Here is a 19,787-nt window from a genome sequence, read left to right on the forward strand (position 1 = left end):
TACCCTTTGTGCAAATTAAATTAGAGTTTTATTCTTGTTTCAATTCCTGTCTCCCATTTTGCACCAAACAGAATACTGAGATTTGTTTCAATTCCTGTCTCTTAGTCTCAGTCTCTCAGTCTCAGTCTTTCTGTCTTTGTCTATCCACCAAACGCTACCTAAGAAACAGCAATTCTAAGCAAAAGTAGAGACAGCAGGCTTTCACATGTGAAACTGATTAATAAGATAAGTAATATTTTATGTTAATTATTATGATTAAATGTTTGGACTTTTTTTAATTGAAGCCCAATAAAATTTTTCTGAAACTGGGTTATTCATTCAACAAGAATAGATTCGGGTGCTGCGTTATTCCTGTCTGGGCTTAGTCCCAATCTATTAATAATAATAATAATAATAATGTGAAGCAAGTGTTGAAAGAAGTAGAGTAACCCAGACGCTGTATCGGTGTTAGAAGGGGGAAGGTTGACGACAGTACACGATGAAAGGCCGGAAAAATTGAAGGGTACGAAGGGAAATGAACGGGAGCGGGACTGATTTGTGTCCATACCATTTAAGCTGGTAAGTTTTTCCAACAGAATACTTTAATTTTGAACATTGAAGATTATTCTTGGTTGTATGTTGTTTCAAGGGTGTGTTTGAGTTGTCTAGCGGTAGACAAGTTAAAATTAGTGTCGTAGATTTTTTGCTCACAATAGAGGATGTGATGAAAAATAAGCAAATGAAATTGATGCCAATTTTTCTTAATGCTGAAAGTGTTATTGGGAATTTGTTGGTAAGGCTAGGTATAATCTGTGATGTAAGATATTGTTCTGACGTAATGATGGTTGAGAATAATTTTTAGAAATAAATAGAGCTTGTTGTTGTTGCTACATGATTGATTGTAAAATTTTTTAGCCTAAGTTGATGAGTAAGTGTAGCGTGCTTTCTTCATGTCTAAAAACGAAGTGATATTTAGGATAAGTGGGGTTAATCCGTAGAGATGCAGGGATATCTTGTATTGTGGTTGGTAAGTACTGCAAAGTTTGGGATTAGTGAGTATAGTGTGACGTTGTTGTGGAAATATTCTGTTCTGCTACTCAGATTTTTTATTTTCGGAATGAGTCAGTCACAGTGGTGAGGAGATATTTTGTTGGTGTGTTACTGAGCAGTTAATTTTATTATTTATTTTGATGCAAATTTTCTTCCAGGGTATTGGTTGTTGAATTTATTGAACTCCCAAATTCAGTGAAAATTTTAATGGCTGAGACTGGATATGAAATGTTGGATGAAGAAGCCGGTGACTAGGGAGATGTGTTGCAGTTGAGTAAGGAAGAGATAATGAATAAGACTTTCCGAAGCGATGAAGCAGCATATGAATTTTACAGGAGGTTTGGCAAATGTTTTGGTTTTGGTATTCGAAAGGGTGACTCAGGAAAAGATGAAAGTGGAAGGGTTATTCGTCGTAGATTTTTTTGTAATAGAGCTGGCCTGCGACAACGTCATCACTATGATAGACTAGATAGGCAGAGAGGACATAGATCGGAAACGTGCACAAATTGTGAGGCAAAGCTGTCAGTCTACCTTGATGTGGTCAGTGGTATATGGAGGGTGAGAAAAATAGTATTGGACCATAACCATGATTTAACTCTGGCATATATGGTTCATATGATGACGAATTTTAGAGAAATAAGTTGTTCTGCCAAGGCACAAATATCTGGTATGCAGTTTCATGGTGTTCCGACGTCCAAGATTCTGGGGTATATGGCTGGACAGGCTGGTGGCTATTCTCTAATGGGCTTCACTAAGAAGGATGCTTACAATTATATTAACAAGGCTAAGCGTGCAAAGATTATTGATGGGGACGCCAACGCGGCTGTTGTATACTTGGAGGGAAAAGCAGGGGCAGATCCGATGTCGATGGCTAGGCATAATCTTACTAAGGATAATATGCTGGCCAATATGTTTTGGGCGGATGGTGGTAGTAGAGTTGATTACCAATACTTTGGGGATGTTCTAGCCTTTGATTCGACCTACAAAAAGAATAAATATCAGAGGCCGCTGGTGATATTTTCTGGTGTGAATAACCATAAGCAGACGACAATATTTGGGTTTGGGTTGGTGTTAGATGAAAACGTTGGGTCTTATAAGTGGTTGCTGGAAAATTTGTTGGAAGTCATGTGTAACAAGAAGCCGTCAGTTGTCGTCACGGATGGCTGTGGTTCAATGAAAGCTGCAATCAAGTCTGTTTTTCCGGAGGCAACGCATCGATTGTGTGCTTGGCATATGGAGAAGAACGTAACTACTAATGTGAAGGAAGAGGGACTGCGGCAATGTTTCACCTGGTGGCTGTACTCGGAGCTGGAAATAGATGAATTTGAGGCTGAGTGGGATGATGCAGTTGAAAAGTATGGGTTGCAAAACAGTTTTTGGGCCAAAGAAACTTTTCAGAAAAGGATGATGTGGGCTAATGCGTATCAACAAGACAAGTTCTGTGCAGGCTTTCGGACAACATCCTGGTACGAAGGCATTAATGCGTATGTGAAGAATTTCCTTAAGTCTAGGCACAGTCTCGTTGATATGGTTCAAAATTTGGAGTTGGTTGTGCGAGTGTACCACAATAACGAATTGCTTGCACAATTTAGATCACTCCATGGGATGCCAGTTATGACAACTTGTTTAGATCCTCTTGAAAAGTATGCTGCAGATGCATACACACGGGAGATATTCGTTGATGCGAAAAAGGAAATAGTGGGTGTCGGTGCAGTTAATTTTGTAGCCAAGATTAGACGTTCAACTACAATGGTGCACACATTGGAGGAATACAGGGAACCAGGTAGAGAGGTGATTGTGTTGTACGATAGGGTTTCAAGGAAAATGGAGTGCCGATGCAATTTTTGGAGCCAAAAGGGAATTCCTTGTCGTCACATGTTTTTTGTAATGAAGCATGAGCATTTGACTCGAATTCCTAAAAGGCTGGTTCTGTAGATGTGGCGCAAGGATGCAAAGTCGTTGGATAAATATGCCGAGATAGCGGAAGTTGGTAGTGAAAGGGGTTTCTTGTTGCGCCATGGTGCACTTCATGCAGCCGCACAGTGGATGCTATATGTCGGAGCTAGGAGCCCATCCTCTTTCACACAGGCGCTTAACGGTCTTCACATTTTGTGTCAGGAACTGGATAGAGGCCATGAAAATGTCTGTCAGAACAAAGCACATGACACGGTTGAAATGCATGACCCTGCTGTGGTGAAGACCAAGGGTGCCCCTCGTGTGAGGAGACAAGGCGGACGGAAAAGGCGCTGCACTCATTGCCGTAAAATGGGGCAGACAAAACGACATTGCAAAATGACATTGCGTGCAGGTCTGATTTGAACAGGGCAAAAACGGGTGATCTTAGACCCAACAATTTGGCTACGCAGGTTTGTTCAGAGTCATCAGGTTCGAAGATTAGATTACAAGATGAAATTCCTGCTACAAGTGGACGTAGTGAGACTATGGAATGCAAGAGGAACGTGATAAGTAACACCGATGATTTACTAAAACAGGTATGTGGTATTGGTAAGCTTGTTGTAGTTAAATATCTAACTTTTGCACTCATTTTCTGGTGTCATGTACTAAGAAATTCTCAGACTAAATGTGGTGATTATATTTACTTTACACTGTGCAGCTGCTGACTCAAATAACTGATATCAGTTCAAGACTGGGTTTGAGGTTCCCTGCATAATTAGTAGTCCATGATGGTGTTTATTAGAGAATTCAGTTTCCTGATATAATAGCTGTGCTTTATGCTCTTTGTTTTCTAAAGTGTTAGTTTCTGCATTTGCTTCAGTATACTATTGGATGGGTAAAAAGACTGCCTAAATCGGTACCAATGAAGATGTCAATTGTGCCACCGATTAAGGAAAATTGGATGAAATTTTTTATCTTTTATAAGGAACATTATTGTAGCCAGGTATTTGCTATTGGAGTACATTTATTAGATGACGTGTGCTTATTAGACTTGTATTCGTGGTCGTAAGCTACAATTATCATCTGCGCAACCATTGAAGACTAACATGACATTAATAAAACTAATACTAGGACTAGTAATATTTAGGATTAAAATAATTAAAAGTCTTTCATATAGTCACAGCACCACTTCCATTCAGTATGCTATCGTTATCATCTTTCAATAGAGCATGATCATAAATTAGACTCGTGTTTTTAACCATGCGTGTTGTATTCGACTTTTGGTGCAAGCGGTGATGAATTAAACTGGCTCAAGGTTTATGAAGCACTAATGGTAGATATTGTTGTTTAGCCATTTATCGTAACGGGATTTATTAGTAGTTTGCAAATGAGTCCATGAAACCACAGATTATATATAGCATGGGGTCATGTTTTCCGTGTCTTAGGGTTTTTAGTATAAACAAAACTAAAACTACTCATTCATGCGGTCCTTGGTACAATCACGTCGAGTCGTGTATTTGGCATGGACAAGTGTATTGAATGAGATATGGGATAAAATTTCATTTACAATTTATATATACTGAGGAACATTCACAACTTACCATGCAATAATATTATTTTCTGAATACAATAGAGACCACTAATTCCGAATCAAAAAATTCATCCCTGTCAACTATGGACACAAAAAATCTATACCAAACCATATCTCGGTTGATGAATTTAACCCAAAAAATGTTCACCCAACAAGTAAAGGAACCCGAATGTTGGGCGTACCCAGATTGTGCTTCATTCATATTGAGCAAAAAAAGGGACCACGGATGAAGTCCTGAACACAGGGCAATTCATCCTTACAGAGATCCATTAAAGCATTTAATTGAGCGTTCAACAACCCAAAAAATACTCTTGTTCGAGTCACATGAAACTTAGGGACTTAGTGGCCCTAAAGGGCTACGGGTCCTCTTTCTTGGTCCGACTCCTTTCGTGTAAGAACAAATCATATTCCTGTCCCAAAATTTTACGACCTTTTGTTGAACTTCTTCGGAGATAGGGTTGTGGTCACGCATAACTAGATCAACAGCGATGGTCATTCTAGTGGAGTCGTTGACCTCCTGAAACGACAAAGCACAATGGTAACAGATATATATTCATCACATGAACATGAACTGCAACCTAAATCATGTTCATGATTTACACCATGCCCTGAACCATTTAATTATCTTACTTGAAGGTCATACGATGCCCACAAATCGTATTGGATCATCCACTATGCAACCCAAACTCTGCAGTCCATGCTGCATACACAAAAAGGCACTTTATAATCAAAATAGTCATCATGGCAGAAAAGAATGGTTCAAAGAGTTCATAACATACGAGTCCGCAGCCTGTTGAGAAATGTGTGGCTCATGGATCCTAAATTTTGATATACACTTCGGGACAGTCATCTTACACTCGTATGCCGATATGTCAGATAACAATACATCAAGTAAACAAGCCTACCATGATAATTGAGATACATATTGTTAGCACCATGTACGAGATGAATCTTAAAAATTATGCAGCCCTGGGGAACAAGTTTAGTTTGTTGTTCTTCTGCCAATCAGGTCATTGTAAGATATGTACAAGACATAGAAGCAAAGGAGATTAAAAATATTAAAAATTTCAACAAAACCACTACATAATTAGACGATAATCATTGGTGAGAGGAACGTACAACTTCAAGCATTTGGTCTATTCGAGCCTGTCGCTCGTTGCTGGACTTTAATGAGTCCAGATAAATCAAATTCTGATCCCACATGTCAACAATCATCAAATACCAGTGGCGTCCCATGTGGAGAGGAACATAAATCTGCACCAACACGGACACTAGCAACTGAGATTGTAAATATGATGACCGTTTAAATTGTAAGTAAATGTTTATGGTGTGAGAAGGCTTACCTTCCGTAGATTGTCGGCAAAACCCATGTACTTAGCAACAATGTAATCCAGGGTTGACTTGCAGTGGTGAGCTGGGCTCATGGCTATTTGCTGCGAAAAATATCATTTGCAACAATAACATCATGAAATAGTTTAATATCCAATGGAGATGAGTCAACCTTTCGCAGAAACAAAACTTAACCGGGTAACAAACTCACCGCAAACATGGTAGGAAGCCACCACCTTTGTTTGTCAGCCTTATTCGACGAAACCATTGCGACGACAAGGTTGATAACTTAGTTGTTGGAAAATTTAAGCGCAAACAATTGAAGGATATATTGAGAAGGAATGTAGCAACGCTGTGACGAAAACAAAAAATCAAAGCACTTAAGTCGTCAACAACCTCCTCTCCAGGGCGTAATGTCCAAAGGGCCTCTCGATTCCCAGTGCAATGTTCATCCTCCACCAAGATTTCGCTGCCAGGTCGCCGTAAATTAATAAAGGAACAGCCGTCAGTGGTGAGGATAGCTTCCAAGCAAAAAAATAATTCTACACTACTAAATAAGAGAACCTGAAAAGGTAATGCTCACCTCGGTTGTAGGCCATTGGCAAAGATGTAGGCCGCAACAGCCAGTTTGTGGCCAATGAACTGCATCCCTGGCGGGGGCCAGAATGAGAGGTCCAAGCACTGCTTATCCATGAAGTTGTTAGAATCGAAGAAATTAAATTTCTTAAAATTCTTAGGGCCCAGGCCCAACACGATTAAAACCTTAAGAGTAGACCTAACGGTTCGAAGTTGATCATATTTGCATAACAAAAGAAAAATAGTTCGCGGTAAAACATAAAACCTCTCAATTGTGAACAGTACTAAGCCGTTACACATTATGTTTTCCAAATTCAGCATGCAAATATTGGCCTGCATACAAAAAAAAAATGAATTCCGAGTTGCCTTGTATGCCGGCCCATGAAGTGGTAATGAACCCAAACATTTGTCGTCCGGACCAATAAGAAAAAAAATTGTTTGTCTTGGTCGAAAACAAATCTTTGAGAAAAGTCATCAAGTTGACCCCAAAAATACAACAGAATAGCTATTCAGGGTTTCCATCCAGTTATTTATGTATCTTCGGAGTCTCCTCCGACCTAATGTCTGCACTCCTGTGCGTGTAAAATGTCCACGGAGAGCCAGGACCAGTGGACCTTATGTTTCTAATGAGTTCGTCTGAAATTTTCCCTTCATATTTAAAGGATAGCTTTCTCTGACATGAAGAAAATATATACGTATATATATGTATATTAAAACCACGAAGAATTTATTTAAAAAAATAAGGCAACAATAACCTGAAAATAAAATCCGGTTGGAAGACTACAAACATGTAAGTTGACTTGTGGTGCTGGTGGAGGAGTCCTGGCTGCTCCCTTATTGACCCCGGCCATCCTTCTAGGCGGTGGGGTCGATATACCTCGTATAACTTTCTCTGGTTTTGGTGGAGGACACTGTTGGCGTGTCGAAGGTTCACTCGGGAGCGTCCCGGTGTTAGCTACTGCTTTCATCGTTTCCTAAAGTGGTCAATCGCTTGGGTAAATGTGCACTCCTCCAGAAGGATGCAAGTTTATGTTTAGGTCTATGATCGGTTTTTGTCACCAGCAGGAGGTACATTCAGAGATGTGAGAAGTTCTAGCACCCTACCGTGTTGTGCCACGACTGCGGTTAGGGCTTGTATTTGGTTTGCTTGTGTCTTCAGGATCTCCAAATTAATGTCATCTCCGGTTAACTGTTTCTGAACAATGACAGTTGAAGGAAAGCGTGTCAGCATTTCCGTTTGCAAGTTAGACTAAACCGGAGGAAAAACGCAGGAAAAATAAACCAAACTTTTGCTGAAAATGTACAACTAAATGATACCTGTTTTTGATCGTCGACACCGTTGACTGCATCATCAACAGTGGTCACCCGCTCCAATGATTCATCCTTGGATGTTCTCCTTCGCTGCTTTACAACATCCTCGACGCTTTCCTCTTTGTCTAACTCCATTGTGAACAGTACGAGGAGTACTACAATAGAATAGGGTTACAATGGGTAAGGTTACTAGTGCGCTTAACACGATTCACTTTTACATTACAGTCCCTAAATATGACACACGTGTGGCTACTCAAACAGAAGGCCACTGTTAACTGTAGTCACCTAATCTGGTCAATCTCGGCCAATAACGTGTATTATAATGCGGAGTGAACCCCATGTTATGGTTTTCTATTGTTGGGCTTTTTTAGTGTTCTGGCCTAATCGGCCCAATGTCATCCTTTGTGTACGCGTATTTATCCTGTGGAAAAATGCAGCACAGGGAAAAACTTACTCAAGACTCACCCTGAGGTCAAATGCAATTTAGGGTTTCCTCTAACTTTATCCAACCACACATCAAAATTTTTCCACCACATCTGCACACGTATTCATTTCTCTTTAACAAGACAGGAGAAGCTATACCTTCCTTCTCATGAAATATGTAAATGATATCCTATAGCAGTGGCAGCAGACTACACCCTAATTTATCACTGGAAAACTAATTCAAATAATTTAAAAAAATTAAGTCAACAGCTGTGCTTAAAAGAAGGAGTTCCATGGCTGCTAACCCCAATGTCACTAGTTCTACAAAATTTTGTGCTTACACAGCAGTTGATACGATTGTGTACGTCGTCGGTAAGTTATATACAATAATTATTGCGGGACGTAGGACAAAGTTCCTATTTTTGCTTCAGAATGCCTAAGTTTACCATAGTGAAGTTACACAAATTAAATTTGAGTAAATGTATAACACGGAGCGGACGACCGTAAAATATGTATTTAACCTTCACATTTTCATAATTAGACCCTGAACCGTCCACCACGTTACAACAACACCGTCAACATTAACAACATGCAAACGTAAACAGGATTAACTAGTAAACAGGAACAAACAAAAACGACCAAGAATTAACAACACACTGCTAAACTGTGAACATAGAAAGTTGCTAACATTGTCAACCCTCGATTCAACACTCAAATAACTCGTTATACTTCTCAAGATCAGACTTAAGGTTTTAGTTCTCCTGTTCAAGATCCCGGATTCACTGGTATACGGGTGTTGATAGTTGCCGTTCCAGTTCCTCAACCCGAGCTCTCAAGCCTGCCACGATCCTATAGTTGTAATCGTGGATTTCCTTCCCGAGCAAAGATAACACCTTCCCCAATATTTTGAATGACGCGTCCTGCCTTGCGTTCTACTCATCAGAGGACAAGCCACCCTCAACGATCCAGTTAACATCGTGCTGTTGGGATTGCAGTGTCACCCAATAGCCATGAAGCAACTCCCCACTGTAGGAAAAAAACTCACGCCTGTTGAAGACTGGATAATCAAGCTTCAGTTGGCAACACACCTCCATATCTTCAACCAGTACAAACTGAGTTGAACTAGTTTCCGGAACAGTATTCGCTCCTGGACAATGATGACCATGACAAACACCCAAACTCATTCATCATGTTTATTAATGTGAATTGAAATAAAAGAAAAAAAAACCTAGGTGTAAACCTACCAGAACTTGACCCCTACCTAGTGGTGTCTGAGAACAAGAAAAGAATGATTTTTGTGATGACTCTCCCAATGTTGAGCCAACTTGCATTCTGTTGAATTGTGTGGATAAAGAGAACGGTTGCTCGAGCAGCCCCGTCCGAGGATGCACTCCAGAATGAAGTTCCGGAAGTGGGGGTGGCGACAATGGTGGATCTACCAATCCCAACCAAGCTTTGGCGTCTCGCAGGAGGCAGAAACCCTTGAATTTTGCATCTTTAAACCCGTTAACTTCTTCTTTACAATCCTCCCAAGACGTATAGATGCCAGGATTTTTTCCCTCCGAACAGCGTAGAGCCTATACTTTCCGGTTGCCACAGATATTGCGCTTGGTTAAATTTTATGGTGGAGATCGCTCACTGTGAAAGAGGACTGCTCCTTCTCTATCTGTAAGGTAAACGATGGATATAAAGCCACACCGCGTGAAGTAAACCCTCAAACTCATTTGTTGAAACTAATAGGTGAAAAGAATACTAGCATGCTCCGTTTAATATTAAATGAACGGACTTTCGTTTAATTTTAGTAAATATTATTAAAATATTAAGTTCCTTCATGTTAGCATCACACAAACCCTTTACTGCCAACAGTTAATAATTAATGATATCATTTTCAAAGTTGCTCATGAAGACTATTTCGAAACTTGTCGTTAACAATTAACTATTGGAGTTATTATAATTATTTTATTATTTAATTTAAGTATGAAGATCAACTATAACGTTTGAAAGGGAGAGAAAATATATTATTTAAACCAGGCCAAAGTTCGAGATTAACAATTTAATTCGAATAAAAAAGAAAATGAAAAAAAATAAATAAGTTAAGAAACCCAACATTTAGTTCACAAGGAGATCAATTTCCAATTATGTACTCTCTCTATCTCTCTTTGGTAACAGTAATCGCTACAGGATTATGATGGACGGCAAAATGATCCTGATGTGGCGAGCTCAGACTATTGCGTGTTTCGTTTGTCTAACTGAGATCTCGACACCCATAGCAAAAAGTCTTATATTTTCTCTTGAGGCTGCAGCCCACTTTATTCTTTTGTTATCCTCTTTAACCAAACATTTTTCCATATATTAGGATCATATTGTTATAAAGAAATATTGTTTTCGGTAAACTTATCAACTAAAATCAACCATTAAATATTTTTTTATGTTAATATACTTCCGGTTTAAAAACGTGTATTTGTATTACAATATGTATTTTATACTAGTGAGTACAAAAAAATGACATATAAAAATAATAAGTAGTTTAATATTATATTTTAATATATATTTTTTTAATAACATTTTAAGAATATCAACAGACTCTTGAATAATATGGTACAAAAATAAAATCTCATTTCGTTATATTTGGAAATAAGCAATCCTAATCCTAATTATTCCTAAAATTCACTTTCTTGCTGCTATATTTCGTTATATTTGTCCAGTTTCTTATTTTTCTATTTTCGTTAATTTTTTTTATTTTCTTTTGATTACAAAAAATAAGAGTTTATGTTTATTTTTTGTAATCTTTATTTTATTAAATTATACCATATTTATTTTGTAATTATACTATTGTGTAATATTTTTATTTTTAACTTAATGGTTATTGTATAATAAAATTTTATTAGTATTTTTTTCAATGAATGGTTTCCTGAGTCTTTTATATTCATATTAGACTTTTAGTTTTTTATGAAATTATAAATTGTATTTTTATAATATTTATATTTAGAATAAATGACCATTTGTATCCATAAAAGATGAAAATACTGACATATGTACCCATACTAGATCGAAACTAAACTTGTACCCACGTAAGATGCCCTCCGTGTGATAAAAGTACCCTACGTGGTGCTCCAACCCTCTAAAGACAGGGTACTTTTGTCACACGGAAGACATCTTACGTAGGTACAAGTTTAGTTTTAATTTAGTGTGGGTATATATGTCAGTATTTTTATCTTTTATGGGTACAAATAGTCATTTATTCTTTATATTTATTACTAAATTAATTTAAATTTATAAATTTATTTTTTCGTAACGCAGAAATACTTTAAAGAAAATATCACCATCAGAATTTGGATGTCAAAATAATTTAGTAATCTCTTCTAGTAAAAAGACGTTTTAAAAATTTTAAATAGAAACACTTATAGCAGATTCTAGATAATGAATAAAATTTCAAATTATGGTTTACAATAATGAAATATAATTATAAAAATTTGGGTTATTTATGATTTGTCCCAATTTTTGCATTTTTTTCAAAAAAAGTTTCTAACATTTAATTTCATTCAATCTTTTTTCTAACATTTTTTATTAAGTCAAAATGGTTCTTAATGTTTTTTATTTGTTTCAAAAATATCCCTAAAAGCTTTTAATTTATTCCTAACATTATATATAAGTTGACATCTAGGGATAATTTTGACACAAATCGACAATATTACGAACAAAATTGAATGCGACTAAATGTTAAGTGTATCTTTGAAAAACTACAAATATTAAGAACAAAAAATACATTTTACCCCAAAAATTATTGTTTTTATTATGTATGATTTGCCCCCACTAACAAAATTTTCTGGATCCGTCACTGGGCCTAGCATACATATTTTTAGTTTCTTTTTATAAAAAATTAACGATTACTTTTAAAATTTAACAATTTCTTAATTGTTTTACATCCGTTACACCATTAAATACTACAAGTATTTGTTGAAAAATAACACTACTGCAGGTAATGTAATGTAATTATGAAGACCAAAGAATAAGCGAGCATATAACTATTATTAAATAAAAATATAAGTAATTTAACAATGACCGAAATAAAAAGATGGTGCTGTGATCAATATGGTTTTTGGTGGGGAAGTGGTCGAAATGCAAAGCAGTTTCCAATGATGAAAAAGTTTGAACTAGAGAATCCGTATGTTGTTTCGTTATCGTTTTTGTTTCGATGTGTACTAAAAATTTGTAATTCAAGGAAGGTAGTTTGCTAAGAATCTCCATTAGCTTAGGCACTAGTAGTGATATTCTGTTTCAGTCAACTATTAACGTCTCTTTTGTAACTGCCTATTGAGTCTGAAATTCTTACTTTATAGAAAGTTGGAACCAATATCAACGAGCTTACTTTGCTGAAAAGCATCAAGCGCAACCCATCAGAATGTAATCATATTTTTTGTGATCTAAATTTAATGTTAGAATTCGTAGATGAACCTTTTTTCTTTGAAGTAAAGAAAATTAATAATATTTTTTCACTATCAAGAATATATTCACACTTTTCAGGTAAGATTGTTAACTAAAAATACAGCAGTGTTGACGCATATGATTGTAGTTTTTATCCTTCAGTTCATATGTTGTCATCGACTTTATTTTCTTTGGTATTTTGTCTTATGAGTTTGTATTTGAATGAGATCATAATAATATGGTTCAATGTGTTTATTTATATTTTATTTCTTATTTTATTATAAAAGGGTTTTTTAGCTTGAGTTACGGTTGAACCCCTAAACGACTGAACCAACAGCTAGAACAGTTCAATGACCGGTTCAATTTATAGAACCGTGCATGAGACATTGACTACGGTCTACTGAGGACATTGAAGCATAGCGCTCACTTAAGACCAGTAGTGTGGTTTCTCCATGAGGACGGAGAATACGACACAGTCAAAGAGGGAAAGATTTTGATTCCCTATGAGGACGCCTATAATGAAAGCTCATGGAGGGAATGATTCGCAAACATAAGGGGTGGTGGCGGCGTGGAACTCAGAGGGAGATACAAAGGGGTTTTATGGTTTTCTTCTGAGAGAAAGGGGGTAGTTGGGCTGTTATATGGGGTTTTTTTTTAAACCTTTAAAAACCGTAAAAAATTGACTGATTTTACCGATTCACCGGTTAATTGTCTTTTCGGCCGACACTATCACTAGTTTTTTACAATGCGGTTTTTAGGCTTACTCAGATCGGTTAGCTGACCGATTCTCCGTTAATCGGGTTGAACCGTCCGGTCCGGTTCAGTTTTCAGCACCATCATTTTATACTACTGGTTACAAAATTATAAAAGAAAATAATAACCAGTTTAAAAGTTAACTTTGAAATACATTTTTTCATAATATTTTAACAATATCAAACTGCATATTAAATAATATGGTTCAAGAATAAAATATATTTTGCTATATTTACGTTGGGATACATATTTTTAATTTCTTTTTATAATGAAATAACTATCATTGTTAAATTTCAATAATTTCTTAATTAGTTTATATCCGTTTCAAGTATTTGTTGGAAAATACCACTACTGTAGGTAATGTAATGTAATTATCCATACCGGACAAAATGAGACTATATAACTTCTTATGATGGGTAACCGGAGAATGGTGGGCTGGACTCCTTGTTCATGGGCCAATCGTCTAAACGAGAAAGAGTCTAACTAAGTTTGGAGAATATTGCAACTTAGAGATACATGAGGGGTGTCAGTGTATTCGTAGTGGTGATTCAATAACCACCTTTGGAGAAGCTCCACCTTTTAAGGAGGATAACTGAACCTTTATCTAAGGGAAGTTAAGATATGGCTCCTGGAAGTGGATTGAGAGATTTTAGGGGCAGTTACTTATTTGAATAAGTCTTATCTGCCAGCTAACCTTCGTTCCCAACTTCCTTAGGATGGACTCTGTGTCGAGTCTGATTTCTTGGAAGGAGGTCGATTACATGGGGAGGCCAACCTATGGATTTGGACTTTTTTATCCTACTTGGACCTGCGCGTTGGTGTCGGGCCAGGGTACGAACATAACTATTGTGATTTCAAAATATAATTATCTTAACAACGACATAATTGATCACTGCAAGTAAATACAAATTAGACAGAAGTAAACCGTATATTAGAATTGAAGGTTACATAAAGGTAATTCTTTCACAACACGTTTGACCAAATTAACTGGCATAACTTCTTTGCACCAAAAATTGTCTGCTCCGTCTAGAAGACCACGAACAGGTGTTTCCGGACAGGCTCTCTTAGCCGGCCAACCTTCTCCACCTTCATGTACTTTGTCGGTCGTTCTTGTACTTCGTACACGGAGGTCAGCTGCCCCTTCGACGTTGATTAAGAGAACACACTTCTCTGAATCCATCAGCTACTTCCCATGATGGTAGCTTCGGTAGGTCCGTTTAAAGTGTGTCTGTTGGTCCTTTTGCCTCCCATCATCTTCGGGTAGGATAAATTTTTAAATTAAAAGTGGGCCAACTGAAAAAGAGAAGAATCTTACTATTGGATAATTATTGAAGGAATTTAACAAAGGGTAGTTCTACGGTGAGGAAGTGAATTTTTTTCCTCATGTGAAGAAATGTCGTGGACGCAGTAGAAACAAACGCGTGTAGTGTTTGTTCCCGCTGGTCTCAGCAAGTGCTGTTGTAGTTTCAGTGTGTACAGAAATTGTGGGCCAGGTTGCATTTAATTAATAAGACTTAGTTTTGTAGATAATCTGATGATTAGTTATTTAAATTTTTTTGTCTGATACATGTATTTTTTGGAGAAACATGGTTGTGGTGAATTGGATTGCTCATTTGGTTGAGTGTTTTTTTCTCCATTTATGGAGTTGTGACGCTAACTGGGTCAGGTAGGATATTTTTGGTCTAGGACATCTTATATTGTTAGGCCTGACAAAACAAAAAGAATAAAAATTCTGACCAGAAAAATATGAACAATAATAATATTGATATGAGTGATTATAATAAGAACAATAAATTGGTAGGGTATTAGATGCTATGCTACTTCAGCCAGTAGTCAACTTTAAAAATAAAAAAATGTCTGCATATGTTAATTAAATAAATTATAAAAAATAGAATTAAATATCCTTACATTATTTTAAATTAAATAAATTATTCTAAAATAGATTAATTTGAATCAAATAGAATTAACCATTTATTAGTTTATCATTATACAATAGTTAAAAATTAACTAAACACAACAGTGTATGCATATGTTTTAATTAACTAAACACAATCTAATTTATCGTATATTTAAATTACGATATCAATTTTTAGAGTATTTATTTTTAAATCATTTAATTTATACTAAATATTTGTCAATTTTAAATTAATATTCACTAATTTAACCTTTATAGTAGTACATTTGTTTAACTTGTTTAATTAAAATTACTTATTTTCTGCGACTAGCTGCTTGCTATTCTGTTCTGGCTCTTTCTCCCTATTTTGATATTGACTTACTATCCCATCAACTTTCATGTTATTTCTATTTTGGGCCTCCTCTTCCACTTCCTCTTTTGTATTTCTCTTCCTTTTTTCTTCAGCCATCTTTTTGTTAAAGGAAGGTGCTACCGTGATGAAAGGAAAAAATTTCTTTTCATGCTGAAGCAACGTGGAGTAGAAGATTGGTTGACGTGTGGAGAGTTGTTCCCTAAGAAACAGCAATTCTGAGCAAAAGTAGAGACAACATGCTTTCACATGTGAAACTGATTAATAAGATAAGTAATATTTTATGTTAATTACTGTGATTAAATGTTTGGGCTTTTTTTATTTGAAGCCCAATAAAATTTTTCTGAAGCTGGGTTATTCATTCAACAAGAATAGATTCGGGTGCTGCGTTATTCCTGTCTGGGCTTAGTCCTAATCTATTAGTAATAATAATAATAATAATAATAATAATAACAACAACAATAACTATGTGAAGCAAGTGTTGAAAGAAGTAGGGTAACCCAGACGCTGTATCGGTGTTAGAAGGGGGAAGGTTGACGGCAATACACTGTGAAAGGTCGGAAAAATTGAAGGGTTTGAAGGGAAAGGAACGGGAGCGGGACTGATTTGTGTCCATACCATTTAAGCCGGTAAGTTTTTCCAACAAAACACTTTAATTTTGAACATTGAAGATTATTCTTGGTTGTATGTTGTTGCAAGGGTGTGTTTGAGTTGTCTGGCAGTAGACAAGTTAAAATTAGTGTCGTAGGTTTTTTGCTCACAATAGAGGATGTGATGAAAAATAAGCAAATGAAATTGATGCCAATTTTTCTTTATGTTGAAAGTGTTATTGGGGATTTATTGGTAAGGATAGGTATAATTTGTGATGTAAGATATTGTTCTGACGTAATGATGGTTGAGAATGATTTTTAGAAATAAATAGAGCTTGTTGTTGTTGCTGCATGATTGATTGTAAAATTCTTTAGCCTAAGTTGATGAGTAAGTGTAGCGTGCTTTCTTCATGTCTAAAAATGAAGTGATATTTAGGATAAGTGGGGTTAATCCGTAGAGATGCAGGGATATCTTGTATTATGGTTGGTAAGTACCGCAAAGGTCGGGATTAGTGAGTATAGTGTGACATTGTTGTGGAAATATTATGTTTTGCTACTCAGGTTTTTTATTTTCGGAATGAATCAGTCACAATGGTGAGGAGATATTTTGTTGGTGTGTACTGAGCAGTTAATTTTATTATTTATTTTGATGCAAATTTTCTTCTAGGGTATTGGTTGTTGAATTTATTGAACTCCCAAATTCAGTGAAAATTTTAATGGCTGAGACTGGATATGAAATGTTGGATGAAGAAGCCGATGACTATGGAGATGTGTTGCAGTTGTGTAAGGAAGAGATAATGAATAAGGCTTTCCGAAGCGATGAAGCAGCATATGAATTTTACAGGAGGTTTGGAAAATGTTTTGGTTTTGGTATTCGAAAGGGTGACTCAGAAAAAGATAAAAGTGGAAGGGTTATTTGTCGTAGATTTTTTTGTAATAGAGCCGGCCTGCGACAACATCTTCACTATGATAGGCTAGATAGGCAGAGAGGTCATAGACCGGAAACGCGCACAAATTGTGAGGCAAAGCTGTCAGTCTACCTTGATGTGGTCAGTGGTATATGGAGGGTGAGAAAAATAGTATTGGACCATAACCATGATTTAACTCCGGCATATATGGTTCATATGATGACGAATTTTAGAGAAATAAGTTGTTCTGCCAAGGCACAAATATCTAGTATGCAGGCTCATGGTGTTCCGATGTCCAAGATTCTGGGGTATATGGCTGGACAGGCTGGTGGCTATTCTCTAATGGGCTTCACTAAGAAGGATGCTTACAATTATATTAACAAGGCTAAGCGTGCAAAGATTATTGATGGGGACGCCAACACGGCTGTTGTATACTTGGAGGAAAAAGCGGGGGCAGATCCGATGTCGATGGCTAGGTATAATCTTACTAAGGATAATATGCTGACCAATATGTTTTGGGCGGATGGTGGCAGTAGAGTTGATTACCAATACTTTGGGGATGTTCTAGCCTTTGATTCAACCTACAAGAAAAATAAATGTCAGAGGCCGCTGGTGATATTTTCTGGTGTGAATAACCATAAGCAGACGACAATATTTGGGTTTGTTGGTGTTAGATGAAAGCGTTAGGCTTATAAGTGGTTGCTGGAAAATTTGTTGGAAGTCATGTGTAACAAGAAGCCGTCAGTTGTCATCACGGATGGCTGTGATTCAATGGATAAATATGCCGAGATAGCGAAAGTTGGTAGTGAAAGGGGTTTCTTGTTGAGCCATGGTGCACTTCATGCAGCCGCACAGTGGATGCTATATGTCGGAGCTAGGAGCCCATCCTCTTTCACACAGGCGCTTAACGGTCTCCACACGCTGTGTCAGGAACTGGATAGAGGCCATGAAAATGTTCGTCAGAACAAAGCACATGACACGGTTGAAATGCATGACCCGGCTGTGGTGAAGACCAAGGGTGCCCCTCGTGTGAAGAGGCAGGGCAGATGGAAAAGGCGCTGCACCCGTTACCGCAAAACAGGGCACACAAAATGACACTGCAATGCCGAGGGTGCCTTTGTATCAAAAGCTAAAGACAACAAAGATTTTGAGGCAACAAATTTAGGGTCGGAGGGGTCATCGCCAACGGAAGGGGTAAGCACACCGCATATCTTTTCTCATTGTAGCAACTACTTTTATGTGTTTCAAAGATTCTATGTTTTTATTTCCTTTTGATGGCTTCATTCCTCTGTTTGGTGTGCAGGTCCGATTAGAACAGGGCAAAACGGGTGATCTTAGACCCAACAATTTGGCTACGCAGGTTTGCTCAGAGTCATCAGGTTTGAAGATTAGATTACAAGATGAAATTCCTGCTACAAGTGGACATAGTGAGACTATGGAATGTGAGAGGAACGTGATAAGTAACACCGATGATTTACTAAAACAGGTATGTGGTATTGGTAAGCTTGTTGTAGTTAAATATCTAACTTTTGCACTCATTTTCTGGTGTCATGTACTAAGAAATTCTCAGACTAAATGTGGTGATTATATTTACTTTACACTGTGCAGCTGCTGACTCAAATAACTGATATCAGTTCAAGACTGGGTTTGAGGTTCCCTGCATAATTAGTAGTCCATGATGGTGTTTATTAGAGAATTCAGTTTCCTGATATAATAGCTGTGCTTTATGCTCTTTGTTTTCTAAAGTGTTAGTTTCTGCGTTTGCTTCAGTATACTATTGGATGGGTAAAAAGACTACCTAAATCGGTACCAATGAAGTGTCAATTGTGCCACGGATTAAGGAAAATTGGATGAAAATTTTTATCTTTTATAAGGAACATTATTGCAGCCAGGTATTTGTTGTTGGAGTACATTTATTAGATGACGTGTGCTTATTAAACTTGTATTCATGGTCGTAAGCTACAATTATCATCTGCGCAACCATTGAAGACTAACATGACATTAATAAAACCAATACTAGGACAAGTGATATTTAGGATTAAAATAATTAAAACCAATGAACTGCATCCCTGGCGGGGGCTAGAATGAGAGGTCCAAGCACTGCTTATCCATGAAGTTGTTAGAATCGAAGAAGTTAAATTTCTTAAAATTCTTAGGCCCAGGCCCAACACGATTAAAACCTTAAGAGTAGACCTAACGGTCCAAAGGTGATCATATTTGCATAACAAAAGAAAAACAGTTCACGATAAAACATAAAACCTCCCAATTGTGAACAGTACTGGACCGTGACACATTATGTTTACCAAATTCATCATGCAAATATTGGGCTGCATACAAAAAAAAAAGAATTCCGAGTTACCCTTTATGCCGGCCCATGAAAAGGTAATGAACCCAAACATTTGTCGTCCAAACCAATAAGAAAAAAAATTGTTTGTCTTGGCCGAAAACAAATCTTTGAGAAAAGTCATCAAGTTGTCCCCCAAAAATACAACAGAATGGCTATTCAGGGTTTCCATCCAGTTATTTATGTACCTTCGGAATCTCCTCCAACCTAATGTCTGCACTCCTGTGCGTGTAAAATGTCCACGGAGAGCCAGGACCAGTGGACCTTATGTTTCTAATGAGTTCGTCTGAGGTTTCCCCTTCATATTAAAGGATAGCATTCTCTGACATGAAGAAAATATATACGTGT

At 37.0% G+C, this 19,787-nt stretch overlaps 2 protein-coding genes across 2 annotated transcripts; both read left to right on the plus strand.

Moving 5' to 3' along the window:
- Nucleotides 1-1,317: 1,317 nt before the first annotated feature.
- On the plus strand, nt 1,318-2,964 carry LOC107466456 (protein FAR1-RELATED SEQUENCE 5-like). The gene has a single exon (XM_016085434.1). It carries the CDS (start codon nt 1,318-1,320, stop codon nt 2,962-2,964), a length of 1,647 nt encoding a protein of 548 aa, XP_015940920.1.
- Nucleotides 2,965-16,903: 13,939 nt separating this feature from the next.
- On the plus strand, nt 16,904-17,773 carry LOC107466457 (protein FAR1-RELATED SEQUENCE 5-like). The gene has a single exon (XM_016085435.1). The coding sequence runs from the start codon at nt 16,904-16,906 to the stop codon at nt 17,771-17,773; it is 870 nt and encodes a 289-aa protein (XP_015940921.1).
- Nucleotides 17,774-19,787: the final 2,014 nt, after the last annotated feature.

Source organism: Arachis duranensis, chromosome 9, assembly GCF_000817695.3.
Source record: "Arachis duranensis cultivar V14167 chromosome 9, aradu.V14167.gnm2.J7QH, whole genome shotgun sequence".
In the NCBI taxonomy this organism is placed as follows: Eukaryota; Viridiplantae; Streptophyta; class Magnoliopsida; order Fabales; family Fabaceae; genus Arachis; species Arachis duranensis.

Coding starts and splice junctions, on each gene's coding strand:
- LOC107466456 (XM_016085434.1), top strand. CDS start 1,318: ATGAATAAGACTTTCCGAAGCGATGAAGCAGCATATGAATTTTACAGG.
- LOC107466457 (XM_016085435.1), top strand. CDS start 16,904: ATGGCTGAGACTGGATATGAAATGTTGGATGAAGAAGCCGATGACTAT.